Genomic DNA, 23,944 nt, shown 5'->3' with positions numbered 1-23,944 from the left:
TGGAATGTTCCAGAAGCTGGAGGTGATGAAGGAGTCACAGGCAAGTTAATGCTTCAGGAGTTTAATGAACTCAGAACAAAGGAGAGAGACAGTCCAGCCTGGAGACACTGGTTCTCTCTTCACATGGAAGGACTTGGTGCAGAGGAAACCCTCATCGAAGACGCCACAGCATCTGGGAGCAGGTCCACCAGTTCTGCACAGGCCACGTCCACTGTCCATTTTATGGAGTCTGAGTAGGGAAAATGGCAGCCAATTCCTCCCCCAGGCTGAAACAACAGATGAAATATCAGACACAAAGCTTTTCTCATCCACTGAACACTGCTGTCTCCTCCAGCTGGACTCAATGATGTCACCTCTGAAGCTTGTCCATCACAGTCTTCATCTTGGCCAAGTATGCCTTCACTTCCTCCACAGAGAAGTCTGACAGCTATGGAAACACAAGCTGCACAGTGAGTGGAATGTTAAGATGGAATGAGACGTGTGTGGAGCTCACCTGCTTCTCCAGAGCTGCTGCTTCCTCAGGAGTGGTTCTGCAACACCATAGAGAGAAGAAGGTTCAGCAGGACACCACAAGGATCTCAGCTCAGGTCTGGTTTCACTCACTCTTTTTGCAACGAAGCCAATGCATCGTCCACAAATTTGTCCACCTGTGCCTTGATGACCTCCCTGTTGTCACGCAACCATTTGCTGTTGTCCTCCCTCTGTTTCTTGAGATACTGGATGATGTCCTCAGTGGTCAATTCCGACAACTGCAGAGCAACAGAGTTGAGAGCAGCAGGAAGCAACAATGACAGCTGACCTCGTGCTCACCTTCCTGTCCAGCTCCGCGAGTTGTTCATCAGTCAATCTAGAAGACAAGAGCAGAGGAGCTGGATCAGAACTGAACCACAAACCACTCATCACTAAGTCCAAGAAGTTTCTTACTCTGCAGGCATTTGGTCCATTGGGGGCATAGCACCTGAACACACAAAAGCAGAGGTTGATATTTCCTACCAGCAGAAGATTATTTGAAACATGAGCGTTGTTCTCACCACTGCCATGAAGCAACGTGAATCCAACTGCCAGAGCTGAAAACACAGAGGAGAGACGTCAACAGAGACTCCAGTGTGTCGGAAGGCTCTGACCTCGGCCCACGTCAGCAGACCAGAGAGTTGGAGAAGAAGCAGGAGCCTTCTACAGCCACTTCTGCTGGAGATCTGGAAGAAGCAGATGAAGACTCACCAGCGATCAGGAGGAACTTGGCAGTCATGGTGTCGGTGTTGCAGGTGTGGACTGGAGTACTGAGCCACAGAGCTGCTCAGCTTTATTCTCACTCTCTGCCTCACAGCTGTTTGCTTCTCAACATCTCTGTTGACTCCCCGTTTGTTTGAGGCAAACAAAATTGATGTACGAATCCAAGCTCAATTTACAATTCTGAGCAGCAAATAAGAGGATTTCATATGAAGACCTCTATGGTCATCATCCTGTCCCAGTCCCAATCAAACATGGGCCTCACTTTAGACCGGTTAGAGGGGCCCACTCACCACAATGAGCAGTGTAGGAATGGTTTCGCCCAACCGTGTTGGAGTTCTGGAATCATTCTTCCACTCTGCTAAATGTTGCAGTGATGAGTTTTTGACTCCACAGTCTGATGGGATCCTGAAAGAATGCCCAGATCCTGGACTTGGGTTTTGAAAACCTCTGTTTGCCACAATCCCCAGGAGTGTAAGCTTCAGCAGGTGGATGTTTTGGAGACTGAGATCCTCTGATTTGAGGAGTGTTGTGTTTCTGTCACTCTTCTTTCATTCATGAAGCTGTTAGCTGTACATTAAACCTCAACTTACCCGTAACACAGGCAGTGGAGAGTTCAGTTCTAGAAGTCATTTGTTGTTTACTTGGTGGAAGAGCATTATGGTACAGTATCTTTGGCGATGTTGTGTGCATGTGAGCCGGTGGAGGAGGCATCAGATTCATTGGAAAAGCTCCTTGTATGACAATGACTTTAATTTTTCCAGACTTGTAACAAAAAGACAGTTTGTCTATGAAAGTGACTGCAGTGAAATGTTGCTTTATTTCCCAGACTATGGCTGTATTTCTTGTTACCTCTCCCAGCCTGCTTCTTCCTCTTCTTTTGTTTTATTTTATTTGTTATTTTTTGCAACACTAAGCTGCTGCAGGAACTGCCAGCGAAGCAGATTTGATTGGCAAGCATTTGAGGAGAAAGGAGATCTACCTGAGAAGACCCTTCAAATCTGTAGATTGGGCAGAACTTCACCTTCACCTGTTGGTTCTGGAGTCGTTTGAGTTACGGCAGATCAGCAGCTCTGATCAAATATTTGTCAAGCAGAAGAACCAACAAGTCAGTTGCAGTCAAACACCTTCCAGCATAAGTTGCTTATTTTGTTAATCTCATTGATTAAAATCTTCATCAACCCTCATGTGTCAAAATCGCCAGACAAGACTTTAGTTGGCACATGGCTCTCCTCTGTCTGCGTTCCCACACTTTGTTGAGAGACTGAGTCTATGGCTGTGCAGAAGATCTTTCCTGGAGCTCTGGTCCATGCGTGGCCAGAGAACCTAAACTTCCAGGACCTTCCCCGTGGCCGGTGGGAAGAGTCTGTGGCTGCAAGCTCTAACTCAGGGAGTCAACAGAGATGATGAGAAGCAAACAGCTGTGAGGCAGAGAGTGAGAATAAAGCTGAGCAGCTCTGTGGCTCAGTACTCCAGTCCACAGCTGCAACACCGACACCATGACTGCCAAGTTCCTCCTGATCGCTGGTGAGTCTTCATCTCCTTCTTCCACATCTCCAGCAGAGGTGGCTGTAGAAGGCTCCTGCTTCTTCTCCAACTCTCTGGTCTGCTGACGTGGGCCGAAGTCTGAGCCTTCCGACACACTGGAGTCTCTGTTGACGTCTCTCTGTGTTTTCAGCTCTGGCAGTTGGATTCACCTTACTTCATGGCAGTGGTGAGAACAACGCTCATGTTTCAAATAATCTTCTGCTGGTAGGAAATATCAACCTCTGCTTTTGTGTGTTCAGGTGCTATGCCCCCAATGGACCAAATGCCTGCAGAGTAAGAAACTTCTTGGACTTAGTGATGAGTGGTTTGTGGTTCAGTTCTGATCCAGCTCCTCTGCTCTTGTCTTCTAGATTGACTGATGAACAACTCGCGGAGCTGGATAGGAAGGTGAGCACCAGGTCAGCTGTCATTGTTGCTTCCTGCTGCTCTCAACTCTGTTGCTCTGCAGTTGTCGGAATTGACCACTGAGGACATCATCCAGTATCTCAAGAAACAGAGGGAGGACAACAGCAAATGGTTGCGTGACAACAGGGAGGTCATCAAGGCACAGGTGGACAAATTTGTGGACGATGCATTGGCTTCGTTGCAAAAAGAGTGAGTGAAACCAGACCTGAGCTGAGATCCTTGTGGTGTCCTGCTGAACCTTCTTCTCTCTATGGTGTTGCAGAACCACTCCTGAGGAAGCAGCAGCTCTGGAGAAGCAGGTGAGCTCCACACACGTCTCATTCCATCTTAACATTCCACTCACTGTGCAGCTTGTGTTTCCATAGCTGTCAGACTTCTCTGTGGAGGAAGTGAAGGCATACTTGGCCAAGATGAAGACTGTGATGGACAAGCTTCAGAGGTGACATCATTGAGTCCAGCTGGAGGAGACAGCAGTGTTCAGTGGATGAGAAAAGCTTTGTGTCTGATATTTCATCTGTTGTTTCAGTCTGGGGGAGGAATTGGCTGCCATTTTCCCTACTCAGACTCCATAAAATGGACAGTGGACGTGGCCTGTGCAGTACTGGTGGACCTGCTCCCAGATGCTGTGGCGTCTTCGACGAGGGTTTCCTCTGCACCAAGTCCTTCCATGTGAAGAGAGAACCAGTGTCTCCAGGCTGGACTGTCTCTCTCCTTTGTTCTGAGTTCATTAAACTCCTGAAGCATTAACTTGCCTGTGACTCCTTCATCACCTCCAGCTTCTGGAACATTCCAGAACAGCCACTCGTGTGATGGTTAACTCAGAAGCTCTGAGGAGGAGCTGAGTCTCCATGAACAGGTGCAGGTGACAGATGTGATGCCATTGTCTTGAATGAGCAGTGTTTATAGTGTTATCTATGAAGTGATGATAGCACGCATTACATCTTGGGAATTTATGCTTTTTGTAAAACAATTTCACAGATAGCTAAAACACATACTCAACTATAGAAAGTTAACGCGTTTTATATCGATTGAGGTTACTTTACACTTAGTTGTACAAAACCAAGGAAGCGTCAGAAAGGTGCTGAGAACCAGTGAGCTCCCGCTCGTCTTCGTCTGCTCTCCATGGTAATACAGCGAACCCCGTCGTCACAAAAGTGTAACTGCAGTCGTAGGATCGTAACAAATTCAATTCTGGTTACTTTGTTTATTTTTTTTCCAAAAAACAAGGAGGTTGGCTTCAATGTCATTTTGATATTCATGGAGGTAATCCCCCCATCCTTTGCGCTACCAGAGCACGGACACGGTAACCTGGAGTTCGATTCTGATGACCTCTTGTCTCATTAACAACCAACAACCCAAAACTTCGGCCTCCTGCTGAATGAGGGTCGGAAGCGAAGAAGCGGATCAGGACCGTTATAACCCACTTCTTCATCACGAGACGCTCCTGTCAATCCAAGTGACGAATGACGGCGACCAGGAAAACCATTAGCTTTTCCACTTTGATGTTTAAAATGTTTACATTAATGGAATTGAGGGGGTTATATTGGATCTTACATCGCGTCATCGATGTTATTACGTGACGTAACGTCGGAGTTTTGATTCGACGAGCGCCTTTGGCTCTGCGTGACGTCACATGTCTGGTGGCGGAATCATACATTATTCGAACGCAAAACCTCCTCAGACATGCGCAGACGGGATTCCTGCACGGCGTTGGGTGGGACGGCCCCTCCTCCCCCCGGTTATTGTGACGGTCGGATTTCTCCTCAGCAGCCTCCTCTTCATCCTCCTCCTCATCCTGCAACACTGCGGACACGAACTCAGGAGTCATCATCCTCCTCCTCCACCTCCTCACGGTAAGACCACGTGGTTGTTTTGGGGGCAGAACCTTGGGAGACGCGGTGGTCACTGGAACTAGTTGTGAAGAGAGTGAGCTCGAAACTGAAGCCGAGTTGGAAAACACGCGTGTTTGGGCTGCTTGTGACGTCACCGCCTCCTACGGCTGTAGTTTATCAGAGGTTAGGGTTAAACTCTCTCTGTGTGTCTGGTCCGTGTATAGCTTATATTTGTGGGGACCAATTCTTGGAAATACACCTTGACACAGCAAGGTTAAGCCTCAATTTGAGGATTAAAACTTGAAAATAACTGGGTCTTTGTAATTGCATTTAAGTTTGCTTCCGAGTCCTGGTTAAGGTTAGCCATGTGTTTAGGATGCTTACGTTCAGGGCGAGAGGCTGGGGAAAGCATTGTGGTCCTCACAAAGATGGAGCTATAAATGTCTGTGTTTTTGTTGTGACTTGACTCAAACTCCTCTCACTTCTGGCAGTCAAGATACCTGCAGCAGGATCAGCACACTTTCACACCCGTTGGTTTTGCTATTTGACCTACCATTGCCATAATGCTTTCCTTAACTTCTCGTGCTTAACGTAACCATCCAAAACAAATGGCCACTGAACCAAACAAACCTCATTATTATTATTATTATTATTATTATTAAGTCTTTATCCTAAAATTGAAACTTGGATTTGTAGGGTCCAGCCAAAGAAGGCATAATGTCCCCACAAGTAAGGATAAACCTGGTGCACACACACACACATACAGGAAGTGGTCAACTGTTGGCTGAACAGATGATGTCATCTAATCTGTGAGACCCATGGAGTGTGTGTAAAGTAGAGACACTGCTGCGGCTTCTCTGCATCTCTTACCTGAGGAAGCTTGGACTCTCCCCACAGACTGCGACCTGAGCTGCTGGGGGGGTTGATGTCATTTGCAAACACTCACACTCCCTCTCTCCAATACACATAAGTACAAATAGATTAAAGCACTCAATTCCAAAATACACGCTTGACCTTTGACCTGGAAGAAAGTCATGTGACAAGCATCTTCATTTCTCACCATTCAGCCAGTCAGGTGGGCTCCCCTTCCCCCACGTGTGTGTGTGTTAGCCTCCAGAGCTGTGTGACCTACTTGAGTTCAGTCTGTCTATTTTTCATGAGATGAAGAGGAGGAGAAATTTAGGAGTGATCTCATCCACATACACACATACTCGCATGAACACACACACACACACACAATCCTGATACACCTATACACAGACTCAAACACACGTTTGCACTCAAGCACTAAAACTCACTCACTAGTGCCCACATGAGACACACACAACTCTTCTGACCCGCTCTTCTCTCTACACAGTCAGACCAGACCCACCTCAGCCCCCACGTCTCGGCCCAGGCCTGGACCTTCATGCGTCTCCTCACCACAGACAACCCATCTGGAGCCCAGCAAGTCCACGTCCAAGACTCCGCCATGACTCAGGAGCCAGAATTTGGGGACACAGGGGTCACACTGACCCTACGGCTCCTCATGCATGGCAAGGTGATGACAAATGAGCCGGACCTTATCCTGGACTACTGATCTGAAGTAGTCCAGAGCATTGAACCTGGAATGGAACCTGCTGACTGAGTCGTGTTCTTTGTCTCAACAGGAAGTGGGCAGCATCATTGGGAAGGTAGGTTTTGACATTTGTGTCAGTGCACTCATGTGGGTTTGTCTTCTTATGGTTGTTCCATTGTGCTATGTATACATACATATATATATATTTTTTTTCATTCGTCATGTTTGTGTGATTGTTTGTCCTCAGAAAGGCAACACAGTGAAGAGAATCAGAGACGAGGTGAGTTTCCTGTGATAAATGAATGATGATGTCATCAGCCACTTCATACTGGTGCGGATGGAGGGTGGGCTGCGGGGAGTGATGCTTACATGCACAGGCCATTATAACCAGATTTGCCATCACATGAATTTATTTGCTGAAATTACTCACTTGGCTCTTTTCTCCAACATCTCTCTTCATCATCCTCATCATTTTTTCTCTCCCTCTTCCTTCACCCCCTCCATCAGTCTCTGTCTCATCTCTCTCTCTGCTCTTCAAGTGCACGTCCTCCAGGGGGCAGTGTTGCTAACATGCACTCTCCACTAACTACTCTGTCTCCCTCCTTCCTTCCTCCATCATGCTGCTCCTCTCTGGTGACACAACCCCCCAACAGAGTGGCGCCAGGATCAACATTTCCGAAGGTTCCTGTCCTGAGAGAATCGTCACCATCAGTGGACCTACAGACACTGTGGACCGGGCTGTCTCCATGATCACAGCCAAGCTGGAGGAGGTTTAATCTCCCTACTTCTCTCTCTCTCTTTCTCTCTCTCTCTCACACACACACACACACACTTAGACATGTCTCATGCGGCCTCTCTCCTGCAGGAGTCCAATGCATCAGCGACTAACAGCAGCGGGACTGGTAAATCTGGTGTCAGCGTCCGCCTGGTGGTCCCAGCCGGGCAGTGCGGATCTTTGATCGGGAAGGGAGGGTCCAAGATCAAGGAGATCCGAGAGGTGAGATAGCGCTGGCTGCTCCATAGCATTCACCACCATGCATGACCGTGAGGGCCGGGGCTTTTCTAGTCCACAGGTGCCCAGGTCCAGGTGGCAGGGGAGCTGCTGCCCAATTCCACTGAGAGAGAGGTGACCATCTCTGGAGCACAGGACCTGGTGGTCCGGTGTGTGCGGCTCATCTGCACCGTCATCCTGGAGGTGAGTGTGTGTATGAGCTCAGCTGATCCATCAGCAGTATCTGTGTCATCCTGACTCAGTAGTTTCTCTTCCACCCCTATAGTCTCCGCCCAAGGGGGCCACTGTCCCATACAGGCCCGGTCTGAGTGCCGGAACCGTGGTGCTGAGCGGGAACCAGGTTCAAATGGACACACACACACAATTTGCTCAGTAACTTCAGTGTTTCCATGTCAACGGACGTCAGCAATGTCACTTCCTGTTGTGGTACTTATTTTAAAGGTTTTTGATGCGTCAGACTTCACCTCTGTGTTCTCCCTCACCCAGGGGGGGGTCGAGCTGCAGCAGGTGAGAGAGACAGTATGACAGAGTATGTGTGTGTCTGTGAGTCCGACAGTGAGTCAGAACCAGAGCTCATTGAAGCTCCATGGATCACGAGTTTGTGTTTCAGACCTACGCCATCCAGAGTCCGTATGCTGTCCAGCATCCAGAGGTAAGTCTGATGCTGCAGGTCACTCAAGAGGTCAGATCCAAACCTCTCCTTGTGTATGCTGCAGCTGGTGAAGCTCCCACAGCTCTCGCTGCCGCCGCAGCCTCTGAGCCAGAGTGTCGGCCAGTCAGCTGCTGCGTTGCTCCCCGGTGAGACACACGTGTGTGTGTGAGATCAGTCGAAGCTGCATTTGCTCTTGTGTTTTTAAGTTTCCAAAGAACAGGAAGTGAAGGTCACGTCTTCTGCAGGTGTGTCTGAAGCTTCTCAGGTTACATCTCAGGAGCTGGTCATTCCAAATGATGTGAGTGTTTCTGCTGTGTCACGGCGATGGCGATGTGGTGGGCTCATGAGTCACACCCTGCCCTCTCATCCACACAGCTCATTGGCTCTGTCATCGGCCGTCAGGGCTCCAAGATAAACGAGATCCGCCAGGTGTCCGGTGCGCAGATCAAGATCGGTGGTCAGCTAGAGGAGAGCAGCGAGCGCCGCGTCACCATCAGTGGGGCGCCGCTCGCCATTCACCTGGCGCAGTACCTCATCACGTCCTGGTAAGAGCGACACCGACCCTACCGAACAACCTTCAGCGATGACGTCAGCTCGGCAGTCTGACTGGTTTGTTCCTAACATGTGCACACTGACTCTGTCCCCCCTCCCCAGCTCCCTCGAAACATCACCCATCAGTACAGTCCCCCTCTCCCCTCCTGACAGCAGCAAACACGTCCAGTTTGTTTCCTTTCTCTTTCTTTGCGGTGACTTTGCTTTAACCCTCTGACCCTTCTCCCTCCTTCCTCCACCCTTCACCCCCCTCCAGTCTAGAGACGGCCAAATCCACCGCCCAGTCCTCCTCCATGTCGTCCCCCGTTGACCTGACCATGAGCTTCCCACCACCCAATCCCCCTGCCTCCTCCTCCCCCTCCCTGGCAGCGATGGGCGCCGCCACGCTGCCCCATGCTCCCATCCTGGGCGCCCCCTTCGCCCTCCCCCTATCCAGCCTGCTGAGAGTCAAATCCATCCCTTACCTGGCACTCTCCACCCCACCCACCTCAGCATCCATCGGATCTCAGTTGGTCTCAGGTTCGGTCACGGCAGCTCAAGCTCACGCAGCAAATCTGGCCTCCTACACGGCCAAGATCTCCACCTCAGTCAACGGGACCAAGAAGGCAGAGAGAGCCAAGTTCTCTCCATACTAACCTGGTAAACACTGCCCTGGGTCTGGTGCTGAGTGGCGGGAATGACCCAATGCTACAGCTCGGTGATCTTCCTGCAGGCGGGTTCTGGGCTCTCACAGCAGCTAAAAGCCATACAGATTCTTCTTTTGGGTTGAAGATCAGAACTTCTGCCTGAGCTGCACTGTCGTCATGGAAATGCTTTTGTACACGGGCACTGTTTTAATATTGATTTTATTTATTGTGTTCACCTTTTTTACTGTCACGTTAGCGACCAAAGTCACGGGCTGCCTGAGTCGAGGGTTCAACAAAGGTTGGGATTTAGGTCTTCATGGATTCATAAAGTGAAGCTGGGATCCTCCACCAGTCCTGAAGTAAGAACTTCTGGAGTCTCGACTGGTTCTATACAAAGTTGTGTAAGTCTCAGCAGAGATCCATCCACATCTGCTGGGGAATAAGGAGGCCCTGGGACATCGCTGCTGCTCTGCTCCGAGTCCGACCTGATGTTGAACCCCCTCGAAACTATTACAATCAAAACCACTGTTCAGCCATCACCTGATCAATCACTGTGAGGAACATTTACACACAAACAAGTAGTGAATATCGCTAGATTATTTATTTTCGCTTTTTAATTTTTATTTGTTTACTACTAAGGTCACACAGCTCAAAGTTCACACTGCTATAGTGTGACTCGTCTGCATGTTAAACTTGTCTATGCAAAGAATCTCCAGACAATAATCTGTACAATCTTAATAAAACTCTAGTATCGACTTGTTCCTGTAGATCGGTGACACGCATGTCTAAGGGAGTCATATTCGAGATATTCTGGCGCCATCCTGTGGTGACATTAGGTAGAAACAGAAAGCGTCTCGGTTTCAGTAGCGCCCCCCTGTGTTCATGGGTTGAATATCAAGGTTTTGACGAAAAATTGAGGCCGATGAGAGGAGACAGCAATACTATCGGGGAGTAGTACACATTAAAACCTATTGAGTGAATAGAAACGTCTCCGTTCAGTGTTCACGTTGTTCATGTGTGCAGTACTGTTAAAAGACTGTCGTGGATCATATTTAACAAGTTGAGTGCACAAGTTCTGCATCAGACACATGAGGCAAAGCGTTTTCTGCTTTGACAATAACTATTCATGTCAGTGTTCATCGTCACCTCAACAACATGAACTCACACTCCTTTAAGCAAAGTGAGGCGAAGACTGTCTGCTCTGATGTGATGCAGAAACAACAACAGACACAGGCTTCAGATCAACTCGTGTTTTCAAGTCGTCACAGATTTTAGACAAAATAAAATTTTCTGCATGCACCGACCACAACAACAAGAGGGCGCTGGAATGAACAATATACAGAGGGGTGTTAGTGTTTGTTGGAATAAGAACCATGATTTTTTTTTTCCAATGTTTAAACATCTTTAGAACATCTCTGACAAACATCTCTCCTCACAACGTTAGTGTGCGTCATTATTGCGGCGGTTTCTGCTGCTCGTTAAAAACATTTGTGTTTGTCACACGACTGTCAACACCGCCGCAAGCACTGAAAGGAACTGACACCGCTGATCGTTCGAAGATCTCAGAGCCCCATCTTAGCATCTCTGAATAAGTTTCACACTGCCTGGCCGTTTCCAAGAAAATAAATTTTGAATGATATTTTAAAAACCTTTATTTCTCTAAAAGTGTCACGTCAACGTTGGTCTACGTTCAAGTCAGATGCTTCCCATCAGCTACCCGAAATTGAACCTGCGTCCTCCCCCAAACTGCTCAGAGTTTTGTCGGCAAACAGAAAACAAACATCCAAAAGTCAATAAAAAGGAGCCACAACAGTTTCTCAGGTGCATTATTGCGCCCCCTGGGGACAGGTCAGTTATAAAACACTTGTGGAAAAAAAGAGTTTGGTGTCTGCGTCAGTTGGTGTCATTGACAATCACAATCACCATGTGCTCCTCGTCCAGGTTCCCCACCGTCCTCTTGGCCGCCTGCAGGTACTGCTGCGAAAACTCACCGGGGGGGAAGGCATATAACATGGCCCCCGGGCCCCCCTCCTTGGCGGCAGGCAGGCTGACAACTCCGGCTGCCTCTTTGTTCCGCAGGTAGGTGACCAAGTGGCGCAGCAGGCGCACCTGCAGGCCCGGCTCTGTGGCTGGCACCTGGCGATCCACGGGCCCTTGCAGTGCCAGCAGGATGGCAAAGCCATCTGGCCGTCCCAGCTTGATCCGGCGGGCAACCTCGTCCAGGCGTGTCTGGTCCATGCGAAGACGCTGCGCAATCTTGAGCTGCGCTGACTGGTTCTGCTGCCTCATAATGGCGCTGAAGTACACCGCGCCACCCTCCAGCAGATACAGGTCCGTTGGGAAGCTGCTGTTCTTCAGTGCAAAGAAGCCACGCCAAGTCCGAGACAACGACGACTGAGCAAACTCTGACAGGGAGCTGGGAGAAGAGGGGGGGTGTGAGGCAGGGGAGCCAGCAGCGCCACCCTCGCTGTTCCTGTGGTGATGGTTGTTGAGGTGGTCGGAGGCGCGTTTGTGGTGGCGTCCAGGAGCGACGTCGTCGTGATGCCCCGCCCCTCCACTGTCAGGGGAGTGGTCTCTTGGTTCCGTGGTGGAGTCTGGAGCACGGACCCGAGCTCGGTCAGGACTGGCCTCAGGAGTAGTGGCCCCTCCGGGCGGCCTCACCCTTACTCGCCCCTTCTCCTTCTCTCGGTCCTCAGCCTGCCGGTCAGCTGACAGGCTGCGACTCCGCCGACGTCCACGACGCTCCTCTCGCTCTTTCAGCCAGCGCTCACGACTCCTGCTGCGGCTCCTCCGCCTCCCAAACGCTTCCACGCCAGCTGCTCTCCTCTCCAGGCTTCTGACGGGGCTGGTGGGGAAGTCTCTGTCCAGCAGGGCGCGCTCTCGCTCCCTCTGAGTGAGGAGGCTGTGGGGGGCAGGGGGAGAGCGGTCCCTCGGTCCTCTCAGCTCTCGCTCCAGGCTGCGGTGGCGGCCGTACACCTCCCCAAGGACATCATAGTGGGCGGGTGCTTGGAGAGGCTGTTGGTACCCGGGTGGGAAGGGACGGGATGGGCTCTCTTCAACTTTGGCGAAATCCACCCGCAGTCGTCGTTCTGGACCGCCGAGTGGAAACCCCCTCATCTGCGTGCAGGCAGCCTGGGCGGCGTCCAGACTCTCATACTGAATGTAGGCAAAACTGTCCCCCTTGGAGTAGTCAATGTTCCGTATGCTCCCAAAGCGGTCAAACTCTCTGGCCAGGGCGGCGAGGGAGTTTCCAGGACCAAGCCCGCCCACCCACAGTCGCGTGGTGGGGTTTGCTTTTCCATAGCCAATCTTTATGGGGTTGCCACCTATGGAGCGTCCCTGCATGGCCACCTTAGCGTGGTGGGCCATGTCCAGGTTCTGGAACTTGACAAAAGCGTAGGCGCCACCTTGACCGCGTGCCGGTCGCTTGATGACCACGTCCTCAATGATGCCATACTTGTCAAAACCTCTCCTCAGCTCGGCCTCCGTCACATTTCCATCCAGGTTTCCGATGAACAAGTTGCTGGTTGCGCGTTGGTCGTCCTCTGGCTTCAGGTCCTCCACCACAGTGGCAGCGGGCAACCCGTATGGCCGGCCCCGGTCGTCCAGCATCCCGTAGTAGTCCAGCAACCGCTCCCGCTCTCGACCGAGACCCAGGCTCTCTAGGGCGTAGTGTCTGGCCCTGAGGTCCCGCAAGTTGCTGACCCCAGGCCCTGGTGGGGACAGGGAGCGCTGTCTGTACGGGTACGGGGCGTGCAGAGGTAAGTAAGCCACGTCCGGCGGGGTCACGCTCCTCCTCCTCACATACATGGGCTCAATTTTCAGTTGCCTCTCACCGAGGACTAACCTGGACGACTTGGCGTGCCGGGCCTCTTTAGCGTCCTCTGGATGGCGGAAGTTCACGTAAGCGATCCGGCCCAGTTCCGGCGTGTGCGACAGTTTGATACTGACGTCACCGAACTTCTTAAAGTCGTGAAAAAGCGCGTCCTCCACGTCCTCGTCCGACACCTGCGAGCCAAGGTTGCTGATGAGCAGCGTCTTATACTCCAGCGTCCCAGACCTGGTGGGCGGAAGCTCGGCGGCGCTGGTCCTCAGCGGCGGGCGACCGAGCAGTCCGAGCTCCCGGTGGTGGAGCTCCAGCGCGGCCGGCCGCTCCTCTCTCAGCCGCGGCTTCTCTCGCTCCCTGCTGCGGCTCCGGCGGTGATATCCGCGGCTCTCCGCCAGCAGCAGAGCCAGCGGCGCCGGAGGAAGCTCCTCTCTCCGTGCGCCGTCTCTCTCTCTCTCCCGAGTCCGTTTTGCGGCGGTTCTGGACGGACTCGTCTCCCTCCCGGCCCGCTTCATGGTCAGACGATGATGGAGCTCCAACTTCCCGTTCCTGCGGCTGTCCTGGTCGGTTCCGGCGGTGGTGGTGTCACTGGTGTGTCGGGAGGTGGCTGTGGAGCAGCACCGGTACCGAGCCGAGCACCGAACTGTGGAACAGAGGGCGGGTATGAGGATAAAAGGTTCGAAACATGTCAGCACGCCGCCGCCATCTTGGACAATAGGAATGTGCGCTTTCCCAGAGGAGGGGGGGGCGATGACGTCACCGCGCTGACGACACAGGCGCTGTTTATTTTCAATTTGTTTTCTCGAAACAAAAACAAAATCGTAGCTGGAGTGTAGTAGTTTGATTCCACTTGAGCATGGAGACCCTCGTCTGCCTTAAGTCGTTTTTCCCATCCAACCGTTTCTGTCACCGAGTCCTTCTCCAAATACAAATTAATAACCAGAACTGGTGCTGGTGCAGTGAAGGAGAAGTGACTCTGAGAGTGAGAGAAGAAAGTGAGAGCATTAGAGAGATGAGCAGCAAACTGAAGAATAGAAACTTTATTGGTCCTCCAGTCAGGAGCATCAGAGCACATGATAGAAAACATTCAGCTGTGAGCAGAGAAATCACAAAACTGCAACATTTGAAATGTTGACAGACGTGTGAATGAGGACTCAGCCCAGTTGATGCAAGAAAACGCAAACATTGTTTTCATCTTTTAATGCAAAAGTTGAAAAGAAACAATCTCCTTTCCGAAACATGTAGATCCTGCACTGTTCCAGAACTCAAAACTAGAACCACATCTTTCATCTCCTGACGAAGCACCTTCTGTTCCTAATAAATATCAAAGACATGGACTCGAGATATTTGCCTGCTCCGCAGGTCGAGGTGCAGACCTCGCGTCCCAAATAAACAAGCTAGACTCCCACCACCAAATGATGTCCTGATCTGTGTGGGACTTGCAGATGTGACTTCTCAGGGCCACAAGTGTCATTGTGGAGTTGGGTTCTGGAGTTCATCTGTTTTGGGATCTGGGGGGGGGGGGGGAGAGGACGCCCCTCACTGGTGGTATCTTTGAAGTAAGTGAGGAGAGAGCTGCTCCGTCATGAGGTGAGGAGACTCCAATGTCTGAGTGTAAAGTCCTCCCGGAGCGTCGCCTCACTTCACAGGAGCTCCACCCGAGTCCGAGACAGGAGTTGTTGTCACGATAGACGTGCAGCACTCACAGGTCAGTCCGAGCTTTTGCAGCCATCGGCGCATACTTTGGCATGAGTTCTGTGATTTTGCGGATGAAGTCGGACTTCTCAGCACAGCCCTTGCAAGTCTCGCCCCATTCCTCCAGGATCTTCCTCAGGTCCTTTACTTTGAGCTTCTTCAGGTCCACGGTGCTCAAGTCCAGCTGCTTGTCTGCAGAGAGACACCAGTCATGTCACACTTTCAAACATGTCCATAAGAAAATATCCAGTCACAGGAAGATGAAAGGAAGTATAGTGGTACCTTGGTTCTCGACAACACTCTGTTCCAGACGGCCGTTCGAGAAGCGATTTGTTCGAAATCTGAATCGATTTTTCCCATTACAATTAAGGGAAAAAGAAATAATGCGTTCCAAGCCTTAAAATAGACTTTTGTAGGAGTGAATGTAGAGTGTCTGCTGCAGGTGGCTGTTCGTCTATGTGTGTGGCCGCTGCATGTGGGAGGGGTTGCAGAGTGAGTTACGTCTCTCCAGAAGTGAAGAAGCGACCGGTGTGTGTCCAGCTCTGAATGTGCGGCTCTGTGCAGTTTGGCTGTGACAGGACATCAAACCTTGGAGTGTGCGCTCCAGCCTCTGAGGTGTCGAGAGCGAGCACCTCCACTGTGACACTCGACTACAGTCCAGTGCGGAGACAGGAAAGGTTTTACACCTCAATATGAAGAAAAAACAGTCAGTAAATGTAGCTAATGGAACACGTCTGCATACAGAGGCTGCGTTATACACAATAACAAAGCGCATCATGGGTCAGCTGATCGGTCCGCACGCGTTATGGTTCTTCCGGCTTTTTTTCCGGGGCATTCGAGTTCTGGATTTTCGTTCGAAATCCGAAGCAAAAAAATCTCGAAATTTTCGTTCAAACTCCGATTTGTTTGAATTCCGGAACGTTCGAAAACCGAGGTACTTTACTGTACTGTAGGTGCCGAGCTTGTCAAGTATATTAATACTCAACACTGAAATGTGATATCCAGTGAATCTCAGTTGCTTGTTATTAGCTATCAGCTTGCTGGCATGACTGTTTTTTTTGTTTTTTTTTTATTGAAGCTGGAGACTGAAGCAGAGAGGAGTTGGCCTGCTGAGAGCAGCAGCAAAGTGCATCTGTACCTATACCTCACATTTGAGTTCTTTTGCATTGATTAGGAGCAAGTGATTTATGAGCCAGTTAGGTGTTTTATTTTCATGTTTTCTATTTTATGTATGTAATGTATATAGTGGCGCTGTGCTTTCATAAAGATAAGTGTTTCCACATCTATTTAAGTATTTGTCACTTTTAATCTCTGTGGTATTGAGTATCTTCTTGGGAATCAATAGTAGTATTTTAGAATATGCCAAGCATACAAGACACTGACCCCTGCTGTTTAGAGGGAGGAAGAGGAAGTAGTACCGTATTTGAGCTCGCAGATCTGAGCGTCCTTCTTCTTCAGCTTCTCGCAGATCTTCTCCACAGGAGCGTGGTAGCTGAGCGGCTTTGTCACCTCGTTGATCATCTTGGTGGCTGCGTCGCTCGTCGCTCCGATGTAGTAACACTGCCGGTGGTGTGAGTGAGACGAGAGAGAGGGAGAGAGCAATGAGATTCAGACGTTTGTGTTTACAGGTGTCAGCTCCAATCAAATGTCCCTTTTTGACGAAATGCTTTTCCTGCATTTGATGTGTTTGATCAGAGTCACAGCTGCTCCAGTGTTTCTCTTCACATTTGAATGTTACATTCAATACTGTTCAAGTCAATACACACAGTTGTTTGCCCATACACAATATCTGTACAGATAAACAAAAAAAAAATATATATATATATACAGATTCAAGTTTGCGGATGACACCACCATCATCGGGCTCATCTCAGATGGAGATGAGTCAGCTTACAGGAGGGAGGTTGAGCGGCTGGTGTCCTGGTGCAGCTACAACAACCTGGAGCTCAACGCCCAGTAGACAGTGGAGATGGTCATAGACTTCAGGAGAGTAACAGTTTCGATGTCCCCTCTCATGTTGGCTGGTTTACCTATTCCTATTGTAGACTCCTTCTGCTTCCTAGGAACCACCATCACTGAGGACCTCAAATGGGAGCCAACCATCAGGTCCCTCATCAGGAAGGTCCAGCAGAGAATGTTCTTCCTGAGGCAGCTACGAAAACTACGACTGCTGATGAAGTTGCTGGTGGAGTTCTACACGACCATCATCCAGTCCATCCTCACCTCCTCTATCACTGTCTGGTACAACAGCGCCACCTCCAGGGACCAGAGCAGACTGCAGCGCATCCTACGTTCTGCTGAGAAGGTGATCGGTTGCAGCCTGCCACCTCTTCAGGACCTGTATGCCTCTAGGACCCAGAGACGTACAGGTCGAATCAGAGCCGACCCTTCTCGCCCTAGACATGGACTGTTTGTTCCTCTTCCCTCTGGCAGGAGGCTACGGTCCATCCAGACCAGAACCTCCTGTCACAGGAACAGCTTCTTCCCCTCGGCCGTCAGACTGTTGAATTCGTGAACAGCCTTGTTGTTATTTTATTTTATTTTATTATTTATTTACTTTTTGACTGCACGTTATCCCAAAACACTTTCCTAGTTAGTGGGCTCCCCACTGACCATGGTAATAAATTTGATTCAGATTCTGATAAACACCAAAGTTCACAGTCAGTTTTGATTTTGTCCCAGCCAAGGTTCTCCAGCTGGTGGTGACAATAAGGAGACACAATCTGGCTCTTCTGTTCTTCAGAAAAAGTTTTCCAGGAGTTCTTCCCCACTACTTACGAATCGGTTGTCTTTGCCTTTGGCGTCCCTGCAGCTCTTCACGAGCGCCTTCTCGATGTCGTCACTGCTAAATTTGACACCGTCCTCCTTCAGCGACTCGTAGAACGTCCCGAGGAAGGTGACGCACACTGAAACAAGAGCATCCAGAACTTCAGAGCAAAGCTAGAGACCTCAACTGTGAAGAGTGACGGGGAGATCCTGAGACTCCCACGGATGCCCCACATCTACACACGACCACAGCTGCAGCAGCTCTCGCAGCCGCAGCTACAGGACTCGCTTACCTTCACATTCGCCCTCTTTGAGAGCCGCGGCAGTCCCGGGTACAAGACTGAGGGCCAGAGCCATGGAAAACCCACTCACGCTCCACATTCTGCCAGAAAAGGTTCAGCAGCTCAGTAAAGATCTCAGACCTTCTTCGCACTGCTGCTGCAGACGGGACGCCGGTACGATTTACTGAGAGCTTCCCGGGTCCACGTCACCGCAAAGGGCGTCGGTGATTGGCTGAAGGGTCAGCGTGGTCCACGCACAACGCCCTGATTGGGCAGCCCCGTAGCATCCGGGGACAACGTCCAGTTGGCGGGCTGTGATTGGTCCAACGAGGAGCAAGTTTTATTTCAGCGCTTTCACTAATTGTGGTTGTCCAAGTTCGAGTTAAGGGAAGGACAAGAATTTATTGTATTTTAGCGTCTATGAAAGTATGAAAGTGAGAAACTGAACCAACACAGCACAAATGAATATGAGACTGAATTCATTGGACTGGACATTTTACAAAAAAAAGTGAGAAAGACACACTGTGACACTATCACAATGTGTGCTCAAATGTTACCCCCATGTGATCTGTCCGGATCTCTTAAAAGTAACCTGAAAACCATCATGGGATCGATGAAGCACCTCTTGATATAAACAGAGCCGCACACCGACTTAACAGAGCAGCCTATTAACCGCTGGTAAATATTCCCTCCAAATATGAAAGAAATGTGTTTTTATCTGTATAATGTGTGTTCCAGCTGGGTGGCTGGTCGGAGCAGCCTCCTCCCAACATGGAGGCAGCAGGGAAGGACTGCGAGGAGGAGACTCTGCAGACAGTGTTTAAAAAACTGCAGGTTGATGCTGAGAGGTAAAAACCAGGTGTCTGACCCTGGGCAAAAGTCACTCTGACCCATGTTCAGTCCACACACTACAGTAGCATAGAGTATAGACCTTTCTTATTGTGATATGTCTTTAGCTTTTGTGTGTGGAAAAGCTGGTGGGTAGGAGGTTTAAACAAAGATAAACAGAGTTGTGTCTTTAGACAGGATGAGAAGCTTAGAGCCACTTAGTTTAGGGTCAAAACTGTCCCGAGCAAACCTTAGTGTCGCAGAGATGGTGTTCTTACTTCCTGCAGCGTTCCAGCACCCACGAGAGTCTCTGAGACGTTAAGGACGCTGCCGCGAACGTCTCTGGATACAGGCACCAAGCCAAAACTAGGCTGCTTGAAAGAGAACTGGCACGGGTAAGTTGTCATTGCATCTTTGGCACATCATGATCACCAGTAGATCCACTTTCTCACATGATTGTCATTTTTCATACCTTCTGCTCAGTGTGCGGAAAACTTCTCGGGGTTCGTCCAGAACTCTGCGTCGTAGAAGATCCAAGTCTCCGATACTTCAGCCGTTGAAATTCGCCTACTGCAGTTCTGTGTCTGACGCCAGTCTGTCGCCCCCTAGTGTTTGCCTCAAGCACTCTCCTGTGGAGCCTGTGGGGGGCAGCAGCGGCTTGGCTCAGAAGGAGCTCCTAGCTTCCTGCTCATCCCGCCACACTTCCACTGTATTTGGCTCTGCTGCTGCTGCTGCATACGAGTCGCGTATCACTTCCTCACCGTCTGTTTAGGACGTTGCAGGGAACAGAGACAGCGGCTCGGAAGCATCTATCGTTCAACATAGACACATATAAAACTTTATTTTGACTGCACGTTTCAGAATGAAGCAAAGCCTCGAGGCCTCCAGCCTTGGAGGTGTCGAGACGGACATCCGTCGTTGTGATGTTTCTTACGGGATTCTTCCGTGATAACCTGCTGAAAACATCATCGGCTCTCATCCATTTACAGCGCTGTAGAATAATAAAGATGACGGGGCAGCGTTTTTCCTCTGGTTTCATTACATCATGATTGTCATGTGTTTCAATAAGCAGCAGACAAACAGCGATCAGACCGTTCACACGTTTATTTCGAGTTGACTGTGGACACAGATGTCAGAGTTAGAAACTATTTTTCTTCAATCAGTTCCAACAGAACAACCGTCAGGGATGATGAAATGTTGCGCTGGTCGCGTCTCTCAGCAGCACCGAGCAGGTCTGCAGATCAGAGGACTCAACTGCAGCAGCTACAGACAGAACATGAGACATCACGTTACACTTGTCCAAACCAGATGGACCATAAACACTGCAAATGACAGTGAAGTGACTTTTTTTTTTCTGTCACAGTTCATCTGTTTCGCAGCAAACATATATATATATACACACTACACTTATATACAAACAACAAGCATATAGACATTTGTTTCATGATTTGTCAACACAACAGAGACAGCAGTGAACACAAAATTGACTTACTAGTTGAGTAGAAACATCGGCACTTCAGAATCGGAAGAAAATCCTTTGGTAGCTCTCAGTTCTCGCCAGGATGTGAATGCATCTATATTGACTCTTGTCCGAGATCTTCCTCTGTCGGTTTCACGCTTTCTCTTCATGGACTCCTCACTACGAACTCTTGCATCTGCCATGGTGTAAATTGAACTCAGCCCTGCCCTTTTGCCATAAAGTGTTGCGGTGGGGGTGGAGTTGGGGCTGTGACGCCACTCTCAGAACACGCCTTGGGCGGCTCACCCACAGAAAGTTACATACTACAAGGCAGCGTTTAACAGAGTGCTGGTGAGACTGACTCCGGGGAGAAGGCCACTTTCTATCATTACGCTCTTTTACTGCTGCTACTTGTGTATATACTTTTTATTTAATTTTTAGTGCATGCTTGATTGTTTTCTTTTATATATTCTTTTGTACATTGTTTGCACCAAGGGAGTAGCGCTCAAATTTCGTTGTACACTGTACAAGGACAATAAAGGCTATTCTATTCTATTCTATTCTAAATCTGAAAATCATCTATTTATGTCCAAATACTACACGTTGTTACTTTAAGTGTTATAATTTCATGTTTTTATTTTACATATGTAATGTGTATAGTGGTGCTGTGCTTCTTTTTTTTTTTTCATAAAAATAAGTGTTTCCATGTCTATTTAAGTATTTGTCACTTTTAATCTCTGTGGTATTGAGTATCTTCCTGGGAATCAATAGTAGTATTTTAGAATATGCCAAGCATACAAGACACTGACCCCTGCTGTTTAGAGGGAGGAAGAGGAAGTAGTAGTGTATTTGAGGTTGCAGATCCCAACGTAGATATCCTTCAGCCTCGCACAGATGCTCTTCACTGGAGTGTGGTAGGTGAGCCGGACTGTCACCATTTCGATCATTCTGCTGGGTGGTTGGGTCGTCGCTCCGATGTGTTCACACTGCCGGTGGTGTGGGTGAGACAGGGGGGAGAGGGAGGGAGATGAGTGTCAGACACTTGTGTTTACACATGTCAGCTCCAATCAAGTCTCCTCCCTTTTTGACTAAATGTTTTTCCTGCATTTGATGTGTTTGATCAGAGTCACAGCTGCTCCAGTGCTTCTCTTCACATTTGAATGTTACATTCAATACTGTTCAAGTCAATACACACAGTTGTTTGCCCATACATGAATATCTGTACAGATAAACACCAAAGTTCAGTCAGTTTTGATTTTGTCCCATCCAAGGTTGTCCAGCTGGTGGTGACAATAAGGAGACACAATCTGGCTCTTCTGTTCTTCAGAACAAGAACTTTCCCAGGAGTTCTTCCCCACTACTTACGAATCGGTAGTCTTTGCCCGTGGCGTCCCTGCAGCTCTTCACGAGCGCCTTCTCGATGTCGTCACTGCTAAATTTGACACCGTCCTCCTTCAGCGACTCGTAGAACTTCCCGAGGAAGGTGACGCACACTGAAACAAGAGCATCCAGAACTTCAGAGCAAAGCTAGAGACCTCAACTGTGAAGAGTGACGGGGAGATCCTGAGACTCCCACGGATGCCCCACATCTACACACGACCACAGCTGCAGCAGCTCTAGCAGCCGCAGCTACAGGACTCGCTTACCTTCACATTCGCCCTCTTTCAGAGCCGCGGCAGTCCCGGGTACGAGACTGAGGGCCAGAGCCATCGAAAAAAAACTCACGCGCCACATTCTGCCAGAAAGGGTTCAGCAGCTCAGTAAAGACGTCGGACCTCCTTCGCACTGTTGCTGCACTCGGGACGCCGGCACATTTGACTGAGAGTTTCCCGGGCTGCGTCACCGCAAAGGGCGTCGGTGATTGGACAATCCCGTAGCTTCCGGGGGCAACGTCCAGTTGGCGGGCTGTGATTGGTCCAACGGGGAGCGCCACCGTTTCCCTCAAGTTTTATTTCAGCGATGACTCGCACTAGTCGTTGTTGTCCGAGTTGGAGATCAAGGGAAGGATTAGTATGAAAGGGGTCTTGTGAGGGCAGGGAACTGAACCAACACACAGCACAAATAAAATGAGACTGAATTCACTGGACTGGACATTTTACAAAAAAAGTGAGAAACGACACACTGTGACACTGTCGTTAGTCACTGAGGTGGATTTTGGAGCTGATATTCAATTGAAGAAAAAGTTCAACAAACATGAATGGGAACTCTGTGGACTTCACACGTGTTTAGTATATCCTGTCAGACAGCAACTTGTTAGTACATTTTGTGTGTGTGTGGTTTTCTGAAATTTCACCTTAAATGTTAGAATGCCTTAAAGGAACCATGAAACAGTAATCCATGCATCAAGAGTTAGGTTAAACAGCGTTCATCCATTTATGAGTAATTTAGCTCTAAAAAATGTGTGCTCAAATGTTACCCCCATGTGATCTGTCCGGATCTCTTAAAAGTAACCTGAAAACCATCATGGGATCGATGAAGCACCTCTTGATATAAACAGAGCCGCACACCGACTTAACAGAGCAGCCTATTAACCGCTGGTAAATATTCCCTCCAAATATGAAAGAAATGTGTTTTTATCTGTATAATGTGTGTTCCAGCTGGGTGGCTAGTCGGAGCAGCCTCCTCCCAACATGGAGGCAGCAGGGAAGGACTGCGAGGAGGAGACTCTGCAGACAGTGTTTAAAAAACTGCAGGTTGATGCTGAGAGGTAAGAACCAGGTGTCTGACCCTGGGCAAAAGTCACTCTGACCCATGTTCAGTCCACACACTACAGTAGCATAGAGTATAGACCTTTCTTATTGTGATATGTCTTTAGCTTTTGTGTGTGGAAAAGCTGGTGGGTAGGAGGTTTAAACAAAGATAAACAGAGTTGTGTCTTTAGACAGGATGAGAAGCTTAGAGCCACTTAGTTTAGGGTCAAAACTGTCCCGAGCAAACCTTAGTGTCGCAGAGATGGTGTTCTTACTTCCTGCAGCGTTCCAGCACCCACGAGAGTCTCTGAGACGTTAAGGACGCTGCCGCGAACGTCTCTGGATACAGGCACCAAGCCAAAACTAGGCTGCTTGAAAGAGAACTGGCACGGGTAAGTTGTCATTGCATCTTTGGCACATCATGATCACCAGTAGATCCACTTTCTCACATGATTGTCATTTTTCATACCTTCTGCTCAGTGTGCGGAAAACTTCTCGGGGTTCGTCCAGAACTCTGCGTCGTAGAAGATCCAAGTCTCCGATACTTCAGCCGTTGAAATTCGCCTACTGCAGTTCTGTGTCTGACGCCAGTCTGTCGCCCCCTAGTGTTTGCCTCAAGCACTGTCCTGTGGAGCCTGTGGGGGGCAGCAGCGGCTTGGCTCAGAAGGAGTTCCAAGCTTCCTGCTCATCCGGCCACACTTCCACTGTATTTGGCTCTGCTGCTGCTGCTGCATACGAGTCGCGTATCACTTCCTCACCGTCTGTTTAGGACGTTGCAGGGAACAGAGACAGCGGCTCGGAAGCATCTATCATTCAACATAGACACATATAAAACTTTATTTTGACTGCACGTTTCAGAATGAAGCAAAGCCTCGAGGCCTCCAGCCTTGGAGGTGTTGAGACGGACATCCGTCGTTGTGATGTTTCTTACGGGATTCTTCCGTGATAACCTGCTGAAAACATCATCGGCTCTCATCCATTTAC

General features: G+C 49.4%; 4 protein-coding genes across 9 annotated transcripts; 1 reads left to right on the top strand and 3 right to left on the bottom strand.

Annotated features, from left to right (window-relative positions):
* Positions 1 to 4,880: 4,880 nt before the first annotated feature.
* LOC128760128 (poly(rC)-binding protein 4-like) lies at positions 4,881 to 11,191 on the top strand. Of its 3 annotated transcripts, none has more exons than XM_053867151.1 (14): positions 4,881 to 5,036; positions 6,373 to 6,555; positions 6,665 to 6,688; positions 6,821 to 6,853; positions 7,227 to 7,343; positions 7,439 to 7,570; positions 7,640 to 7,768; positions 7,851 to 7,925; positions 8,072 to 8,092; positions 8,196 to 8,237; positions 8,302 to 8,383; positions 8,483 to 8,535; positions 8,613 to 8,782; positions 9,046 to 11,191. In XM_053867151.1, the coding sequence occupies exons 2-14, from the start codon at positions 6,424 to 6,426 to the stop codon at positions 9,422 to 9,424; spliced, it is 1,389 nt and encodes a 462-aa protein (XP_053723126.1). In that variant the 5' UTR covers positions 4,881 to 5,036; positions 6,373 to 6,423; the 3' UTR covers positions 9,425 to 11,191. The 3 variants fall into 3 exon arrangements, with proteins under 3 accessions (XP_053723126.1, XP_053723125.1, XP_053723127.1); XM_053867150.1 differs by having other exon boundaries at positions 8,027 to 8,092; XM_053867152.1 differs by having other exon boundaries at positions 8,027 to 8,092; positions 8,892 to 9,128.
* Positions 9,968 to 13,987, bottom strand: rbm15b (RNA binding motif protein 15B). Its single transcript, XM_053867132.1, has one exon. It carries the CDS (start codon positions 13,754 to 13,756, stop codon positions 11,309 to 11,311), a length of 2,448 nt encoding a protein of 815 aa, XP_053723107.1. The 5' UTR covers positions 13,757 to 13,987; the 3' UTR covers positions 9,968 to 11,308.
* A 309-nt stretch (positions 13,988 to 14,296) lies between these two features.
* Positions 14,297 to 19,373, bottom strand: LOC128760159 (mesencephalic astrocyte-derived neurotrophic factor-like). 3 transcript variants are annotated; one of them, XM_053867202.1, is made up of 6 exons: positions 19,284 to 19,346; positions 19,090 to 19,182; positions 17,996 to 18,084; positions 17,715 to 17,842; positions 16,355 to 16,496; positions 14,297 to 15,128 (listed from the first exon to the last, which is right to left on the bottom strand). In XM_053867202.1, the coding sequence occupies exons 3-6, from the start codon at positions 18,081 to 18,083 to the stop codon at positions 14,944 to 14,946; spliced, it is 543 nt and encodes a 180-aa protein (XP_053723177.1). In that variant the 5' UTR covers position 18,084; positions 19,090 to 19,182; positions 19,284 to 19,346; the 3' UTR covers positions 14,297 to 14,943. The 3 variants fall into 3 exon arrangements, with proteins under 3 accessions (XP_053723177.1, XP_053723179.1, XP_053723178.1); XM_053867204.1 differs by lacking the exon at positions 17,996 to 18,084 and having other exon boundaries at positions 19,284 to 19,345; XM_053867203.1 differs by lacking the exon at positions 17,996 to 18,084 and having other exon boundaries at positions 19,090 to 19,373.
* Positions 19,374 to 19,881: 508 nt separating this feature from the next.
* On the bottom strand, positions 19,882 to 23,498 carry LOC128760163 (mesencephalic astrocyte-derived neurotrophic factor-like). 2 transcript variants are annotated; one of them, XR_008414786.1, is made up of 4 exons: positions 21,917 to 22,310; positions 21,636 to 21,763; positions 20,304 to 21,256; positions 19,882 to 20,074 (listed from the first exon to the last, which is right to left on the bottom strand). XR_008414786.1 is itself a non-coding variant. In XM_053867210.1 (4 exons), exons 1-3 carry the CDS (start codon positions 22,002 to 22,004, stop codon positions 21,089 to 21,091), a joined length of 384 nt encoding a protein of 127 aa, XP_053723185.1. In that variant the 5' UTR covers positions 22,005 to 23,498; the 3' UTR covers positions 19,883 to 20,074; positions 21,080 to 21,088. The 2 variants fall into 2 exon arrangements, 1 of the variants encoding a protein (XP_053723185.1); XM_053867210.1 differs by having other exon boundaries at positions 19,883 to 20,074; positions 21,080 to 21,256; positions 21,917 to 23,498.
* Between the last annotated feature and the right edge of the window lie 446 nt (positions 23,499 to 23,944).

The sequence above is a fragment of the Synchiropus splendidus genome, chromosome 6 (assembly GCF_027744825.2).
Source record: "Synchiropus splendidus isolate RoL2022-P1 chromosome 6, RoL_Sspl_1.0, whole genome shotgun sequence".
NCBI classification, from domain to species: domain Eukaryota; kingdom Metazoa; phylum Chordata; class Actinopteri; order Syngnathiformes; family Callionymidae; genus Synchiropus; species Synchiropus splendidus.
The sequence above is the reverse complement of the archived record's forward strand: the minus strand, read 5'-3'. Positions and strand labels throughout refer to the sequence as shown.